A 19019-nucleotide genomic window follows, 5' to 3' on the forward strand; every position below is an offset into this window, starting at 1 on the left:
AATCTGCACTAGCTGCAGTTTCTACACTTCAAGGGCAGCTCTATGTAGAGTGCATTATAGTAGCTGAGTCAGGAGCATGCAAAATTATGGCCAGGCTAGCCTGGTCCAACCCAGAGCTGGAAAAAGTTGTTCCTAGCTACTGAAGTGGCCCAGGCTTTAATGACAAAAATGACTCAAGGAGCAATTCTGGAGTGCAACAGATTCGAATTATCTGATGCAAACAAGCCCTTTCCATGGACACTTTTCAAGTGAGAAAGGGACCATCGCGTCTTCCTTACATGCAGCTTCAGTAAAGAAATCACATGTTTCCTTTTATTTGTTTGTTTCCAACAGTGCATGTGGTTTTCATGCATTATTACCAAATGTGGGATATCAGGTCAGGCCTGGACTGGAATCACTCATGAATCGAAGTCAAAGCAAACTGCACTTTCCTCTCACGCTCTACCTCCTACTTTCAATTTTTGCTTCTGTTCCCCCCGTCCTTGCAGGGGAAATCTCTAAGCCCAGATTGCTTGTGGAAGGCACTTAGGGGAAGAGTAACAGCTTGTTCGGAAAACTTCACAACAGATCCTCTGGGAAGGGAACCTGTGCAATGTTAAAAGAAGGCAAGGTTGTTTGTACCGGGTTAGTCTGCAGCCGAGACAAGCAAGATCAATATAGCTTTGAAACTGATGTAGGTTGCAATGGGACACTGGATCTCCACTGGTGGGTTGGGAATGATGTATCTAACAACACAACAGCTGCAGAGGCACAAAATAAATAATAATAAGAAAAGGCAGCATACATTAGTTCTGTGGATCGAAGATTCCCTAGGAAGGGATGCTTCTTCCTTTGCTTCAAAGGCCACAGTAGGACAGACCTTTGGGTTTTTTAATGCCCGCAGAATGAAAAGGAATGAGGAATGAGACCACCAGAAGAAATTCATATTCAGCTTTAGATTTTGGCAATAGGCAAGGAGGATGGAAGCTCTCTCTTGCTCTCAAGCAGAACCAAACTACTTAGCATAAATTAGTTCTCAAGAGAGGTCCTTGGGTATTTAATCCAGTCATGGTCTGGACACAATTTAGCCAAATGAAGCATCTCTAAGTCCCATGGATCTCAAAGGACTTGAATAGCCACATGTAAAATATAAAAATAAATCTTCATGAAAATTCGCCAGTAGTTCAGTGCAAATTTCTCCTAATAAACACATTTGTGCATTTTGACTAACATACACATTTTTTCAAGCAATTGCCAATAATGAAGTGCATTTTGTATGGTGTTTTTTAAATAAAAAATTGTACATTTTATGCACACTTCCTTACAATATACACATTTTTTCGTTTATATTGTTTTGTTGGAGAACTGCATCGTAAAACTCAGAAAACTGAATTCTAAGGGACCACTTTGTTTCAATTCATGCATTGGTTTTGAAATATGTGAATTAAGAAATTTCTCATTTTAAAGTCAAAGAGAATGGAATTTCTTATTCATCTGATGCAAAGGACTGGATCTCACCTTGCTTCCTCCCAGCATAATGCAAAATGGGTGGAGCCTTGCATCTGATCAAAGCTTTCACTGCTATTGGACAGCCAGTCTTTTGAATGGAATGCAGTCCCTTATTTCTCTTTCCGTACTTAAATGGCAAAACTTGCCTTTACGAAAGGAAGCAGCAAAGTGTCTTGAAAGAGACAACAGTTAGCAATTTTTTACTTTCTTTTCTTTTAGTATTCTGCCCCTTTTTATAAGAATTTTAAGTCTTTGGTAGAAGGTTTATTTTATGTCTCTTATTTTGTCTTCTTTTACTCTAGGCAGGCATTAGCTTTTATCTGCCTCCTATATCCCTTTTCATTCCTCTGGAAAACAAACAAACAAAGAACAGCAACTGCCTGGGTTTGACCTTTGTGCACATTCCAAGGTGTTCCAGATGGGGTGTGGGGAGGGGTTTGATTGACAGGCCTCAGGAGGCACCCAACTTAAGGCACAAATCCCTCCTGTATTCCATGCACACTTTACTATGAAACAGCACATCCTGTATTTTCTGTATTCTGATACCTACTCACAGTGGCGTCCCTTGTCTGACAGAGGAATATATTAAAGACATGCTAAGCAGCATTATTCATATATATATATTTAAAAGTGGCACTGTCAGCAAAGTGAAGTATACCATCTTCTATGTTATGAATATAAGATGTGCCTTAATATTCACAGCAGGGCTATCGACCTAATAAAACCTGATTGGGGAGCTGATCTAAACTCACAATAGATGCCCATTGCAGAAGCAAATGTGTTCTCTGAAATTAATCGCGTTATTTATGTGGCGCTTTAAATCGTCCACAGCTCCCAAGCTGAGGGGTGCAATTTAAAGGACCATGCCCTCCTTCTCCTTCAAAGCCATTCAGATAGTACACACCCAGCAGCCTCTATTGAAACTCCAGGGGTATGTCACTGAGGGGAACAATGCAGGAGTCTGTGCAGAGCAGCAGGTCTGCGCATGCAGAATTCTTTTAAAGACTGAGATGTGAACAAGCAACGGGTCCAAGTAGGAGACTGAACAGGTGTCTGGAGGAACTGCAAGAAGAGACAATCTTGGTTTCTTGTTCCTCCAATCTTAAATTCAGTCCCCCACATGTCTGCAGCAATCTGCAGTTATTATTATTATTTTTAAAAGTTCCTTGTGAAAATTCACCAGCATTTTAGTGTGAATTTTTCCTAGTAAGCACTTTTTAAAATCTGCAGTTTTGACAAACACACACACATTTTTGCAACAAATTTCCCACCTTGTGATGCATTTCTTGTATGTTATTTTCACTAACATATCAATTTCTCCCCAATAGATGCATTTTTTGCTTGGCTGGGGAACTGCACCACAAAATTCAGAGACGTGTGAATTCAGAGACGTGTGAATTGTGGCATGGGCTATCAATTTGCTTCTGTGTATCTGGATGGTGGTGTTCATTTCTAAAACCAAGTATATCCTCTTTCCTCCCCCCCCCCCAAGAAAACCCCTCCTATTTTGGAATAAATGATAATATTGTATATTAAGTACAACTGGTTACATACCCAGAGACTGTAATCTGACATTTGCTACAGTGGTTATGCATCTCTGCAATCTTTAATGAAGCATAACTGTGTCTGATTCCTGTATTCTCATTTCATCTCTTTTGCCCTTTCCTCATCTGCACAATATTTTTTAGTTTGTGTTAGGCCATAGGAAATGTATTGTCTTATTCCACAGTCATTGTACAGGGCTTATTGAAAGCCAATCACCTTTCTAGCTAGTTAGCTAGCTATCATCTAGCCAATCACCTTTCTAGCTAGTTAGCTAGCTATCATCTATCTTTCATTCTAAATTGGCAAGTCACACTAAACTCACTGTGACTTTTTAATTCCTGACTTAGGCACCTTCCCTGTGAATCGTTACTGTATTTCCAGTGTGGTCCTCTCTGCTGAACAAGGTTTTCTTGTTGTATAAGAATAATTTATTATCATAATTACTCATTTCTGGATCTAAGAGGCATGTGATTTTAAAGGCCAGAGTGGAAGGCTGATATCCTTGTTTCTGTTTTTACTGAGTTCTCTTTTGATTTCATCATGAAAATTGGTGGTAACTGCCTTAATATTAATGCACTGAATATTTTTTGTGTGTTTGGTTCTATTAGATTAAACAGTATAACACTCTGAATGAAATATGTTAACAATGTGCCCACTTTCCTAGCAGTGGATTGTTAGCAAAACCATGTTGCGCTCAGTTCTGTTTTGGTGCACAACGTGAAGAATACAGGAAGTCAACTAAGTTGGGTCTGAAGCACACAAAGAATCTATTCTGCTCTGACTAACATTGGAGATAACTTCGGCCCAAATATTCCTGTGACAATCTTGACCTATGGCCTATAAATACATGGGGTGTGAGCATCTGAGCCAGTTTTATAGCACATATTTTGGAAGGACTCTTGTTGAAACATATCAAGACATGGTGGAGCAAGCAAACAATTAAAAACTGTTATGTACTGAAGTTCTCACCCTGGGCCAGCAGGGGGATACTGTAGATAGTTTTCACTCAGGTCCACATATGCAAATAGGGGATTGAAAGTGACGTTCAGTGATTGGATAGTTACAGAAAATGGTTACAGTTGCGTTATAGTGGAGCTCTATATAAGCAGGCTGGCTGAACCCTTCAGTTCAGTTCTGGCTTATGAATAAACAAGAGCTATTGAAGAATTGCTGTGTTGTCTGATATGTTCACCCACAACTTAACAAAAACTGAAAATCAACATGGCTGCTTTCGGTCTCCCCCACCCCCATATACAGTATGCTATATGTACTGTGTACCTATTGCACTTTTCAAAATGCCTTACATTTATTTGTCGTTTATTTATTTACTTATGCCCTTCACTTCATTTCTGAATCCCTTCCCACGAAACATCCTGAAGCAACTGAGCAATAAAAACGTGTGTAAAAAGAACTGTAAATGACAATTACGCAGGGCTACATATTGTGTCTTGCACTAAGATATAATGCTGTCTCTGCATCCTCTGAGAGAATAATAGTGGACGCCATTATTCCTCACTACCCTGAGGAACTCTCTCTCACACGCTGTACAGAGAGAAGGCAGAGAAAGAGCATTATGAAGAAAGAAAATAATAAAACGTAAATGCTCCCTGACCCCACTAGGGGTTCTTCTCTGTTGCTTATTTTTCCAATCCTAAATTCAGTTCCTCACATTTTGAAGCATTTTTTTTTTTGGGGGGGGGGGTAATCCTCATGAAAATTAACCAGCGTTTTAATGCATATCTGTCCGAGTGAGAACATTTTAATATTAACTTTCACTAATGTACACATTTTGGAAAGCAGTGTCTTAAAGGCAATGCATTTTTATGTTATTTTTCTCTAACATCTTAAGTTCCGTGCACACTGTCCCCTAATTTATGCAAACATTGGTTGGAGAGCTGAATTTGCAAAATTGAGATAAATGTGGATTTTTTAAGGACAGATGTGCTTTCGTTCGCATATTGTTTCGGAAAGATAGATTCGGTTTTAAATGCAAACCAAACCGAATTTCTCCTGCATCCTGAGCCCTTTCAAATGCTTTGGTATAGATCCCCTCACCCCAAAACAGCTGAAATTCTCCACAGCTGAACAGGGTGGCAAAAGGGGGAGGGCCATTCAGCCTCAACCCCAATAGGTTGCGGCTTATCCAGCTTAATAAATAAAATAAAACCAATAACTTTACAAAGGATATTAAATCATTCAGATACTATGACCCAAAAGGCCAGACTTCTATTTGTCACTCTGGACATAAAATTATTAGAGTCAGTCAAGATTCTCTGCCAGATTGCTAAGGGCAGAATCAGTCCTGGACTTCCTTTCTCTCTCCTTATAACAGTTTGTTAATAAGATGCCATTGCTATCACCCATTATGAAAAGGGCAATGTAGATGGGCCATCTCGTTTTTGATTAAAGAGTGGAATGGAAATTTTGTCCACTCCTCATCATAATTAAAGGTTGTTTCTCCATTTTCTGTAATTAAACCCAGTTATGAATAGTAGCTTTTTCTCTTTTTTCAAAAATATTCTTAATCAAAGGTTTGCGGGTGTGTTTTTTTAAAGTTCTTTCTAAATCATCCTGTAGACTGTTGCCCTATGAAGAAGTGGAGGGATTTGATCCAAGTGCTCTCTTGCTTTGATTGCTAAGCTTGAAGGTTAAAGATCGACATTTGCAATTTTCATAGCTGCAACTCTTCAGCAAGGTTTTCAAATAGCACCAGGAAGAACCTTTAAACTACAGAATGCTACAGAGCAGAGGGAGGAGACACAATTTTGTGATCACTGTCCAATTCATGCATATATTAGACTCGCGTGAACAAAGGCAGCGAAGTCCTCTTGGGTGTGTGTGTTTTAAATGTTATTAAACAAGAATGACAGCCCTGTTATCTATTTGTTATCTATGTACACGTGTGTGTGTGTGTGTGTGTGTGTGTGTGTGTGTGTGGTCTAAATCACTGAGCCTAGTCAGTGGTTCAAATCCCCATGATGGAATGAGCTCCCATTGCTCTGTCCCAGCTCCTGCCAACCTAGCAGTTCAAAAACACCCCAAAAAGTAAAAGTAGATAAATAGGTACCACTCCAGTGGGAATGTAAACAGTGTTTCTGTGCACTCTGGTTTCCATCATGGTGTCCCGTTGTGCCAGAAGCAGTTTAGTCATGCTGGCCACATGAACTGGAAGAAGAAGAAGAAGAAGAGGAGTTTGGATTTGATATCCCGCTTTATCACTACCGAAAGGAGTCTCAAAGTGGCTAACATTCTCCTTTCCCTTCCTCCCCCACAACAAACACTCTGTGAGGTGAGAGACTTCAGAGAAGTGTGACTAGCCCAAGATCACCCAGCAGCTGCATGTGGAGGAGCAGAGACGCGAACCCGGTTCACCAGATTACGAGTCTACCGCTCTTAACCACTACACCACACTGGCTCTGTGGACAGATCTTTCCACAGAAAAGCTGTCTGTGGACAGACGCCGGCTCCCTCAGCCGAAAAGCGAGATGAGCGCTGCAACCCCATAGTTGCCTTTGCCTGGACTTAAGGGTCCAGGGGTCCTTCACCTTTTGTTTTTACATTTGTATGTAGTCAGTTTTCAACATTCCATAATAGTTAGTCTGCAGGAAAAAAGAAACCATAAATGGGGCCATTCATATAAAGAATGGGGGTGAGTTGCACAGGATTGGTTCTCAATGGTTGGGGTCACATGGGGCAAGGGGAAGGCATAACCCACAACCCAGTATTGTCCCGACGTTACTCGGAAAGTGCTGTCATTTGCTCCCATGTGAAAAAGGAAAGCGTTGTGTTTGAGGATACTGTCATTGTTTTTTGATGTACATTGATGATTATGTTTTTATATGTGTTGGAAGCCACCCGCAGTCGCTGGGGCAACCCAGCCAAATGGGTGGGGTATTATTATTATTATTATTATTTAAAAAGTACAGAGACCAGTTACACCAACCTTAAACCATAAGCATTCACAATTAAAATGGAAAATAAAATAATCCCATTAAAATATTAAAATGTAAGTATCCGCATTGAAACAGGTAATTAAAACAACCTTATTAAAACAACACAGTAATTGTACACTTGACGCCTCTTGTGTATTCAATCACTGAAAAAAGCTCACCTCTGCATTGCATAGCAAGACCAACTAGGTTTCATTTGCTGATCTTAATACCTTTACCGGCATGGGAAAGGAGAAAGCTTGTACAATATATTTTACAGTGGTTTTAACCAACAGGCCTTGACGAAAAGAGCATGCACAGTGCACAAATGGCGCTATAACCATGTACAAATGGCTTGTCAAAATTCTCCACCCTGCCTATGTGCAGGCACGTTGAATCTGAAATTTTCTCAGAAAAAAATATATATCTAATCTTAGTGTGTGAATAAGGAAAGAATGATCAGAAAGTGCATAGTGCTACGCAGCTTGAATCACTGCAATATTAGAGAAATAAGTAAGATTTAAAAATATTTATTTATTCTTTCTATCCCACCCTGTTTCCTGTGTATATACAAATATGGATGTTAACATGAGGTTGGGCAACAGTTAGGTGGGTAGATTACCTATTGCTGGAGTCTCCCCCTCCTCCCCAACGATGGACTCCTGATATTGTTGGACTGCAACCCATAAGAACCCCAGCCAGCTTGGACAATGCTCAGAGGTTGTAATCCACAATATCTGGAATGTTGGTTACTCCTGGACTAGGAAGATATTCCTGCCTGGCTCTTGATGCGTAACGTACATGCTCCCTGTGGGCCTAAGGAGTTTGGATATGGGGGTCTCAAAACACACCGCGAAACAGATTGCGGGAGATGCTTATGTTCCTTTTTTGCATTTGAAGCAGCCTATCTTCTTCAGACGTGCCTGCATAATGCATACCATCGTTTATCATGCATAACATTATTATAATAAACACTGAAGGATTTGTAGTGGGAATGATGAGTCACTTGTAAATGGTTGCCAAGTGGATAAAGAACACAATGTATTTACATAGCGCTTAACTCCTGTTACATTCGAAAGCTGCCGTCAGATAATAACGGCGCAACAAGCGTAAGCCGAAATTTAGCATGCTCTAAATCCTTTCTCCTTTCTCTCTCCTCTCTTTTTGCCACTTGCAGGTTTCTTGAGCACAGGGGATCAAGCAGCTAAAGGAAACTATGGCCTCCTTGACCTCATTCAGGCCTTGAGGTGGACTAGCGAAAACATTGGGTTCTTTGGGGGCGACCCACTGAGAATCACTGTTTTTGGATCTGGCGCCGGCGGCTCATGTGTCAACCTCTTGACTTTATCCCATTATTCTGAAGGTAACCGTTGGAGCAATTCAACCAAAGGTATTATTGCAGGTTGCAAATTTTGACGATTTTGGTGTCTTGCATGCCACCACTATGACTTCTGTGTGACGCTCTTGTGTATATATGTGCATATATATAAATATATAAATATATATACACACACATACACACATATATATGTAGCTAGATGTATCAAAAGCAACTTAATCATTAGATGGTATTAATCTTTCTGTGCTTTGCAGGGAGGGGCGGGGTTCATACCCGACCCAAAGGGGTGTGAACATATGTAAAAATCTCCCTCTAACTGACACAATTTCATACTCCTTGCATTCTCCTACTGTAGAGAGGATGGCTTTCGTTTGGCGCTTTAACTCTTCCACACGTTTATTGGGAAATTGAGGGCTTAATTAAAATGACTCGAGTAATGTGAATGGAAGAAAATGAGCCACAGCATGTTGAACGTGTTGGGAGGAAGGGAGTCAAAATGGCTCTGGTGCCATTGTGAACACTTAATAAATAGCACCATCATCACTGGTGGTGCCACAGTGAAGATAAGGAGGCATTTAACAGTTGGTATTCCTCTTTTCAATCATGCCATCAGAAGATTTTGTCCTGAAGGGGAAATGAAATAAGAGACGTATAGGGCAGAGATGGGGCAATCCAGGCCTCTCTGTCTGGTCCTCTTCTCCATCACGTACCTTCTTCCTAGGACATGCTTTTCACCAACCCGAGTTTATACCCTCCTTGAGTGTTTTGCTTTGCTGGGATGTCTCCTTGAACTCTGATAATGCCTCTTGCTTCCTGGATGGAGGACACAGAGGAGGAGTGTGTGTGTGTGTGTGTGTGTGGCACTGGAATAGATCACCCTTGATGTCATCTCTACTGCACAGAGATACAATGTGCATGTGTCTCTTCCCCCACATTTGCCCCCGTTCCTGCCTGCTGTTGACAGGTAGACCCTGGAAGTGGAAGGTTGCCCAGATGGGATTGTGCTTCTTGGTCTGCAGAATATCCCCCTTGGATATAAGTTCCTAAAGGAGGGGGGCGCACTGGGGGTCATTGCAGTTGCCTGATACCCCTATAAGTAATAATCAGATTTCAGGGTCCTTGTTTGTTTTCATTTTCAAATACATTTTCATCTAATATTTCAATTGAGGTTGGGTCTGTTTGATCCAATATTTATGAATTCATTCATTCATTCATTCCAAGACAAAAGCACCCACAAAGCAGCTTGCACTATAGCTAATGTGAATGGGACCTGAAATGGCTTTTTAAAAAGAGATTCAACAAAATTCATGGAAAATGAGGCTAATAGTCACAATGGCTAAATGCTTTGTCCAAGAACATACACCAGTGCCAGATTTAGGGAGGTGCAGGCTGTTTTCTGCACTGGGTTCTGAGCCGGGGGCAGGGTGTAAAATTGAGAAGATCCATAACCAAGAAGATCCATTTTGGGGTGCCAGTTTTTGGGTTTGTGCAGGGCGCAAAATATGGTCTGAAGCTCAACATCAAAAAAACGAAGATCATGGCCACTGGTCCCATCACCTCCTGGCAAATAGAAGGGGAAGAAATGGAGGCAGTGAGAGATTTTACTTTCTTGGGCTCCATGATCACTGCAGATGGTGACAGCAGTCACGAAATTAAAAGACGCCTGCTCCTTGGGAGAAAGGCGATGGCAAACCTAGACAGCGTCTTAAAAAGCAGAGACATCACCTTGCCAACAAAGGTCCGTATAGTTAAAGCCATGGTTTTCCCAGTAGTAATGTATGGAAGTGAGAGCTGGACCATCAAGAAGGCTGATCGCTGAAGAATTGATGCTTTTGAATTATGGTGCTGGAGGAGACTCTTGAGAGTCCCATGGACTGTAAGAAGATCAAACATATCCATTCTTAAGGAAATCAGCCCTGAGTGCTCACTGGAAGGACAGATCGTGAAGCTGAGGCTCCAATACTTTGGCCACCTCATGAGAAGAGAAGACTCCCTGGAAAAGACCCTGATGTTGGGAAAGATGGAGGGCGCAAGGAGAAGGGGACGACAGAGGACAAGATGGTTGGACAGTGTTCTCGAAGCTACAAACATGAGTCTGACCAAACTGCGGGAGGCAGTGGAAGACAGGAGTGCCTGGCGTGCTCTGGTCCATGGGGTCACGAAGAGTCGGACACGACTAAACGACTAAACAACAAACAACAAGGGCGCCATATTACAAAAGATTTCCAGAGATTTCCACAGTCTGCCTCTGAATACTAGTTGCTGGGGAACAACTTCAGGAGAGGGCTGTTACCCTCATGTTCAACTTCCGAGCTTCCCAAAATGTATCTGGTTGGTCACTGTGGAAAACATAACGCAAGGCTAGCGATACCTTTTAATTGATCCAATATCCTTACACTGGGAAGGAGCAGTTACCTCCCTCCACTTGTGAGGCTTGCAGAAAACACTTCCCTGTTGGGTATTCACTCAGCAGAACCTATACGCAGTGCTTTTCCCCCAGGGGGTACTCATAGGGACGTAGTACCGGTACCCCTTTTGTTGTTGTTAAATCGTGTGGCACCTACTGTAACAAATTCATGGTGAGTACCACCACCTATTTTTCTGGGGGCAGGGGGAGCACTGCTTATATGTACAGTGGTACCTCTGGTTGCGAATGGGATCCGTTCCGGAGCCCCGTTCGCAACCTGAACGGAAAGCAAACCGCATGTGCGTGACGTCATTTTGCGCGTCTGCGTGAGCGGCAAAACCCAAAAGTAACCCTTTCCAGTACTTCCGGTTTGCCGCAGGACGCAACCTGAAAAGACGTAACCCGCAGCGTTCGCAACATGAGGTATGACTGTATATATTCTTTGGCAAGAGAGTCAGTGACATTCACAGTATAGATGAAGCCAACAGTATTTCACCAGTTGTCAAGGGCCTGTTTAGCTTTTTTTTTTTTAATGTGTAGAAATGTCTGGAGGAAAGTTCACTGACACAGCTCTCTGTTTCAAAGCTAATGGCAGAGCGGCTGCAAACTGTTATCTACTGTGAAGAAAATGAGCACTTAGTCCAGAAGTCTTTTGTCTGAATCGGTTATGAATTACACTTGGTGCCACCCAAGGAAAGAGCAGGCTTTTAAAAAACCATCTTTTTGCATGTGCAATCTAAAATTGCCCAAGTATCAAGGTCACTCCTGCATGCCTTTTCCTGATCTGTGCTCTTTTCAGCACAGCCAGCCAGCAAGCAAGGGAAAAAGGCTTTCTCCCTTTCAAGTTTGACACCCCATAGCAGGGGTCACCAGCCCAGTGCTCATGAGAACTCGTGCGCCCATCACTACATCCTATGGAGGCAGTGAAAAGTCACAGCAAATGTCTCCTCAAAAATCTACAGTGCATGAGATAGGGAAGCTGAAGCTGCCTGCACCATTTTGTGTTACTGTCTCTTTTTCTGCTCTTTTAGATGTGGCAGCCAAGGGCATTTGGTATTATGGCGCCCTGAGCTAGACCAAAATTTGGCACCCCCACCCTAGCCCAGCCCTCACAACATGCTGGGCTTTGGGAAGGAGGTGCGGAGGGTCCGGCAAAGTCCTAAAGTCCTCCCACCTCCTTCTCAAAGCTGGGCAAGCCAAAACTAGGCTTTGGGAAGGAGGTGGGAGAGCCAGTGTGGTATAGTGGTTAAGAGCGGTGGACTCGTAATCTGGTGAACCGGGTTCACATCTCCGCTCCTCCACATGCAGCTGCTGGGTGACCTTGGGCTAGTCACACTTCTCTGAAGTCTCTCAGCCCCACTCACCTCACAGAGTGTTTGTTGTGGTGGAGGAAGGGAAAGGAGAATGTTAGCCGCTTTGAGGCTCCTTCGGGTAGTGATAAAGCGGGATATTAAATCCAAACTACTACTACTACTACTACTACTATTCTTCTTCTTCTTCTTCTTCTTCTTCTTCTTCTTCTTCTTCTTCTTCTTCTTCTCTTGGACCCTGCCTTCTCCCCATAGCCAGGCAAGTGCTTCTCATGCACCCTCTCTGCTTGGAGCCCAGTGCAGAGGAACTGGCCATCCTGCCCTAAAACCACCTCTGTGGCAGCCATTTTATGCTAAGCCACACACGCCCCAGTTCCCAGTCAGTGTTACGACATTGCTGAAGCTCTCCTCCAAGCTCTAGCCTCCATGAAATGGAGAAATGGACCACTGGCTACCATCTCTTCCTCACACCGCATTCTGAGAGGCACTTTGTAAGTGGGGGATATGATTGTCACAAGAAAAGCAGTCATCGGTGGGGGAGCCATTTTTGCGACCCCTTTCATTTTGCCTCTGAACAGGGTGGGAGAGATGGTGTGAGCTGCACTGGAGCTGTCTTCCATTTCCACATGCCCAACAATGCTCAGGGCACCCTTATTTCATCCCAACCCTGCCCCCAGCCAAAACGTTTGAAAGTTCAGCCCAGTTCTAATGAGCTCACTCCGTGGGACAACATTGCCCACCCAGAGATGTGAAGTGATGCAGATGGCCTACTCGCTTTTGGTGTGGTAGCTCATTCACTTAGACAGTTTGACCATTTAATCCTGCAGTTATCCAGTATTGATGAAGAAACATGCATAGGCCAACCCCATACTCCAAACAATTGTTTAGCAGCATCAGCAGCACAATGATTGAAAATCTTTGAAGAAAAATCCATATCATCTTTTTCTCAGAAAGCGTTGGATTTCTTCAGGGAATGTTCTTAGAAGAAGTCCTCTGGAAAAGGTTGGGTTCAGCTTTAATCTGAACCATGACATTTTTGTCGCAATTAACTTGAGAACATAAGAAGGGTCTACTGGATCAGGCCAGTGACTCATCTAGTCCAGAATCCTGTTTTCACAGTGGCCATTCCATAAATTAGAGTAGAAATATCCATCTGTCCTCCAGTGACTTTGATAAATATGACTTTCATTCAAAGTGAGACTAGATTTATTTTAGCTGTATAGAACTACAGGCCAAGATAGCGTTTTAAAAATGGTGGGTAATAGTGCAGTATGTATACAATGGAAAATATCAATGAACAAACTGTAGCCATGAATAACATACATTCAACTGGAGTTTGGTCATGATCCAGCCAAAGTTAAGCACTTTTAAATCAGCATATGCCCTAGGGAATAAATGCTGTTCCATCTTAATAAAATTTACTGTTAAGTAAACATACATTAGATGAGGTTACACAGTCTGTTGATTTTGGTTCTATCCCACTGAATGTAGGGTAACTTCAACATGACCAGATGGATGGATTATGCCCTTTATTTTTGATAGTACCTGCTCTGAAGATTGTGCTAAGGCTACAATCCTCAAACCATTTACTCTGGAGCAGTGCCACTGATTTCCATGAAGCTGCTTCAGAGAGAGAGGGGGGGCTTTAAGGGTTAAAGTGGAATATCCCTTTCATCCATTTTTTTCATTATCACAGTTCAATAAAAAAAAAAAAGATTTTTGTCCTTAAAGTAGCTGAATTGAGCTTTATGGTTTGAGGACTTCAGCCACTTTTAACTTAATCCAACCTTTAATGGAGCATTTAACAAGCTCTGCTGTTTATATCAGCAGTTTCTGAGCAGGTGACTTTCCTTACCATCTAATCCATAACCCAGTAAGGCTGAAGTTGCAGGGATTTAAGCCGATTTAGTGCTTTTGCCATCAGTGGAAATAAACACGGCACAGTGGCATTCATTTGCTATTTTCTCCCATTGAGGAGAGAAGGGAGTCATGTGTCAGCTTGAGGGTTATACTGGGCTGAGGATTATCCGTGGAACAGGAAATTACTCTGTACTATCTATGTGAATGAAGCTGTCCTTTCCACTTCAGTGAATGGCAAAGCCTTTTGGGTGTGGCTGAATCTATTTCTGTGTTACAGACACCTTTTTTTTTTTACCCATTCTGTTTCACATTTATTTACTCTCTGCACCCCCCCCCTTCAAAATCCTTTCAAAATACATTGCATTCTGTCCATCAAAAAACAGGTGTAAAACCATATTTTTGATATCTTTAAACCTATTTGGATACCTTTAAACTGTTGAGGAAATTCATGGCAACATCCAGAGGAGTGTGAAATTTGTTGGATAGTGAGATTCCAATCTGCATGTTGGTCTAAGAGGTGCAGAAGGAATCCGAAAGTATCAGATTCCTTAAGCATTCCTGAAACACCAGTATAGGGAGCAGCGTGGGGCAGATCCCACAAACCCATTCACTGATGGAGCAGAATTCTTAATCCAATTTGAGTGTATTCTGCCATAATTTAAAAGAAAATTCCTCGAGTTCAATGTAAATGAAATCCAAAGAATCGTTCAGAAGCTGAACTTGGATTCAGAATTCTATTGATTTGTGCTGTGCTGGCAATATTAACCACCGTAATGCAATGCAGAGTTTGAAACTGACCACGCTGATTGAAGATTACAGTCAGTAGTAAGCATATTGGCTCTGTAGAAATATGAGCTGCTTTCAGGTGGTCCTTATTTTGTGAGAGGGATTCAACTGCAAACCAGAAAATTAAAGGTTTGCACAATTAAAGCGCTGTTTTGCAAGAAGCAACAACCATCCACTTTTACAAAAATCAAACCTTCTGTGGTAAGGAAAGTGATGGGGGAAAGTACTAGAAACTATGTGACAATGATCTATTTATGGAGAAACTTAGAAACTCAGAACAACCAGGACTGATCACATCACCTGGAAGCAATCTTAAGTTGATACCAGTGACATTTTCATGGGTCCTGTTGAAGTGCCACCTTCTTGGGGTGCTGCAAACAAACAATAAACTAAAATGTGTAATTCAGTATTTGACTTTTGCACACTGAGGCCTTTTCCTACCTCCTTCCTCCTCATGCGGAGATAGTAATGAAGTATGTGGGCCTTATTCCATTTGTTTGACTCTAGGAATTCTCGAATCGATTGATCTGTTCCTTGGAAGAAGGAGGCCTATCATGTACCTATGTTCAAATAAACGTGGCCTCCTCCATTGATTATTTTCTTCCCAGAAGGAAGGAGAGGTTTCTGTATGATGCCACGACGAGGATGCTGCCAGTTCACCTCCACAACTCAGTTCTTGTGAAATGTGAAAAAAGGAGTGGTTTATAGGGCACAAAGAATTAAATAACTGCAGCAGAGTCTTTTTCCCCTGAAACTCTGAGATGAGGGACCTGTGGCCCTCCATACATTCCCATAATCTCTGATCACTGGTCATGCTGATTTGAGCTGGTCAAGTCTCAAGTGCATCTAGACAGCCACAAGTTCTCCATCTCTGCTATAACAATTTAGTACAACAATTTTATTCAAAATAAGCCACATTCTTCATGGACGAATTGTGACACTGAAGACAGCATAAATACATGGGCATTAATGCTTTGCAACCGACGTTCAGCTCATGTTTTATTCAGTGGACCATGTGCAGGAATGATCCACCAAATAACTATACTCTTTTCTTAGTAATATTAATATTGATTTATCTACTACTTATACGTATGTCCAAATGGCTTCAAAGTGGTTTAAAACTATAAAATCAATGCATAATTAAAATACACAAAGCAATTGCATCAAAGCATTAAGAGCACCCATAACTATACAGTAAAACAAGTCAACTTTTGACAATGAAACACAATTAAAACAATAAAACCAGAAGTTAAGTTCAGCGGAATGCTTGCCTAAACAGTCTTCCAGAGCCAGAGGAATGCCAACACTGTTGGGACCTATCATAGTTCAGCAGGGAGGGCATTCCACAACACTGGGGTCTCCAATGGAAAACCCCATCTCATCTGTGTGTAACTCAGGATTGGCATTTTATTATTTGTATACAGATCAGGGTGGACAGAAGGCAGATCTGAATCTTTAGGCCATCTTGACTCCTGATTGCTTAACAATAGCAGCAATGAAACAACCCTCCTTCTGCCCTAAATTTTACTGCTGAAATTTAGAAAACTTGGGAGAACACAGGGTAGATTTTGTGTGTGGAAGGCCTGTGAGCTCCATTATGTTCTATTACTAGTGCCTGAGCTCAGAATTATTTAATTCTAAGTGTATTGTTTATTTGCACCTGGCTCCAATTGGGGGATCTTGTGGTTATTGTAAAATGTAAAGTAGGCACTGCAAGTTTTAAGTTTGCTCGTCTCACTTGTGTTCTCTCATTAGTCTACAACAATAATATATACCGTATTTTTTGCTCTATAAGACTCACTTTTTCCCTCCTAAAAAGTAAGGGGAAATGTGTGTGCAACTTAAGGAGCGAATGCAGGCTGCACAGCTATCCCAGAAGCCAGAACAGCAAGAGGGATTGCTGCTTTCACTGCGCAATGATCCCTCTTGCTGTTCTGGCTTCTGAGATTCAGAATATTTTTTTCTTGTTTTCCTCCTCCGAAAACTAGGTGCGTCTTGTGGTCTGGTGCATCTTATAGAGCAAAAAATACGGTTGTTTTTGTTTGGACACAACTGTATTACATTGTTTAACTGCACATATACCAATGAGTTCCTCCTCCACTTCCTTATCATTCTCATTCTCATTCTCATCCTCCTTATTATTATTATTATTATTATTATTATTATTATTATTATTACCTAATGATTATATTGCAAAAATGAGGTGTTTTCCTAACTTAAATATTTTAAGCATGTAACCACTTAGCTATTGCTTTTGGGTCTGTTTTCTTATCTTGTCTTCTACCTTCCCATACAGGACTTTTTCAAAGGGCAATAGCTCAAAGTGGAACAGCTCTTTCCAGCTGGGCAGTCAGTTTTCAACCTGCAAAATATGCTAGGATGTTGGCTACAAAGGTTGGCTGCAATGTGTCTGACACTGTAGAATTAGTAGAATGTCTACAGAAGAAGCCTTATAGAGAACTCGTCGATCAGGATATCCAACCAGCGCGATACCACATAGCCTTTGGTCCAGTCATTGATGGGGATGTGATACCAGATGACCCTCAGATATTAATGGAGCAAGGAGAGTTCCTCAACTACGACATAATGTTGGGCGTCAACCAAGGGGAAGGGTTGAAATTTGTCGAAAACATTGTCGACAGCGAAGATGGCATATCTGCAAGTGACTTTGACTTTGCTGTTTCAAACTTTGTCGATAACTTATATGGATACCCTGAAGGCAAAGATATACTGAGAGAAACAATTAAATTTATGTATACTGACTGGGCGGATAGACATAATCCTGAGACAAGAAGGAAAACACTGCTGGCTTTGTTTACTGATCATCAGTGGGTTGCACCAGCGGTTGCTACAGCTGATCTTCATTCAAATTTTGGATCACCCACATATTTTTATGCCTTCTACCATCATTGCCAAACAGACCAGGTACCTGCATGGGCAGATGCTGCTCATGGAGATGAGGTTCCTTATGTATTAGGAATCCCAATGATTGGTCCTACGGAATTGTTTCCTTGTAATTTTTCCAAAAACGATGTCATGCTGAGCGCAGTGGTGATGACATATTGGACAAACTTTGCAAAAACTGGGTAAGTAATTGATGAGCTTATAAGGCAGATCAAGATTTTGGTCAAATCAAGGCCTATCCTTTCTCGGGACACCCAGATCACAAAGAAGGGTTTCCACATTGGTAGTTGTAGTTTCATGTGTTTTCAGCTCATCAGCTTACAACTGAGAGCAACATATTTAAAATGATCCAGAAGGGGCATAATCAAAGCATTTCATCTGAAATTTCCCTTAAAAGGATTTACCATTTTATCTTTTAACACTCATAGAAGATTACATTTCTCTACTAGTCTAGTGTATATCTCTGGAATTGTAGGGAATGATATTTTCCCATGTTCCCATTGTTGTTGTTGTTGTTTAGTCATTTAGTCATGTCCGACTCTTCGTGACCCCATGGACCAGAGCATGTCAGGCACTCCTGTCTTCCACTGCCTCCCGCAGTTTGGTCAAACTCATGCTGGTAGCTTCGAGAACACTGTCCAACCATCCCGTCCTCTGTCGTCCCCTTCTCCCTGTGCCCTCAATCTTTCCCAACATCAGGGTCTTTTCCAGGGAGTCTTCTCATGAGGTGGCCAAAGTATTGGAGCCTCAGCTTCAGGATCTTCCAGTGAGCATGTTCCCATTAGGGCTGGGGATATAAGCTGAGTTCCAATATAATTATCAGGAGTTGTCAACCACTTTATTGATGCTACCTTGTTAGGCTTTTGATTTGAGATAGTCTGATGACTAAATCTAAATAAATGAATCTGATCAGATCTGCATTGCAGGGGGTTGGAAGAGATGATCCTCAGGGTCCCTTCCAATGCTACAATTCTAAGATTCTGTTCTCACTGTATGGAAGGATTAAACTGACATCCCAGCCAGCTCTAAATGATGCCTAACACTTAAACTCAAAAGACAACCAGGAGGAGAATGGGCTTCATTGGATGCCAGGGTGATATTACCCTATATGTGCAGCAGCAACCATGAGAGAATGAATCGTGCCCTTGTTCAATTTTAACAATTTGAATATTTTAACTATTTTAGAAGCAAGGTGCATGGAAACAATAATGTGCGTAATTATATTGAAGTGTAAGGGAGAAGACCAAAACCCAGGAAGCTGCCCCACTTCGCATTTCACCTCTGCTGCTATGAGCTCACTGGCAAAACGTCTCTCTCCTTGAGCCTCCCCCCACCATGAATAATATGAGGACAATGATGCCCTATTTTATAGCATTGTTGTAATAATTGCAAAGGGGTGATGAATGCAAAGTGTCTTGAACTTTCAAAAATTGCCACATGAATGTTAATCA

At 41.7% G+C, this 19019-nt stretch overlaps 1 protein-coding gene across 9 annotated transcripts in view; it reads left to right on the forward strand.

The window, feature by feature from the left end:
- Window positions 1-19019, forward strand: part of NLGN1 (neuroligin 1) — a 643369-nt gene that overhangs the window by 619979 nt on the left and 4371 nt on the right. For 6 of the 9 annotated variants that reach the window (XM_081862315.1, XM_081862314.1, XM_081862319.1 and 3 more), the window contains 2 exons: window positions 8140-8352; window positions 16961-17750. In XM_081862315.1, the coding sequence (XP_081718441.1) occupies window positions 8140-8352; window positions 16961-17750 (1003 nt within the window). The remainder of the gene's footprint in view (window positions 1-8139; window positions 8353-16960; window positions 17751-19019) is intronic. The other 3 variants (XM_081862318.1, XM_081862320.1, XM_081862322.1) reach the window with 1 other exon arrangement.

This window comes from Podarcis erhardii (assembly GCF_964252035.2).
Source record: "Podarcis erhardii genome assembly, chromosome: 5".
NCBI classification, from domain to species: Eukaryota; Metazoa; Chordata; class Lepidosauria; order Squamata; family Lacertidae; genus Podarcis; species Podarcis erhardii.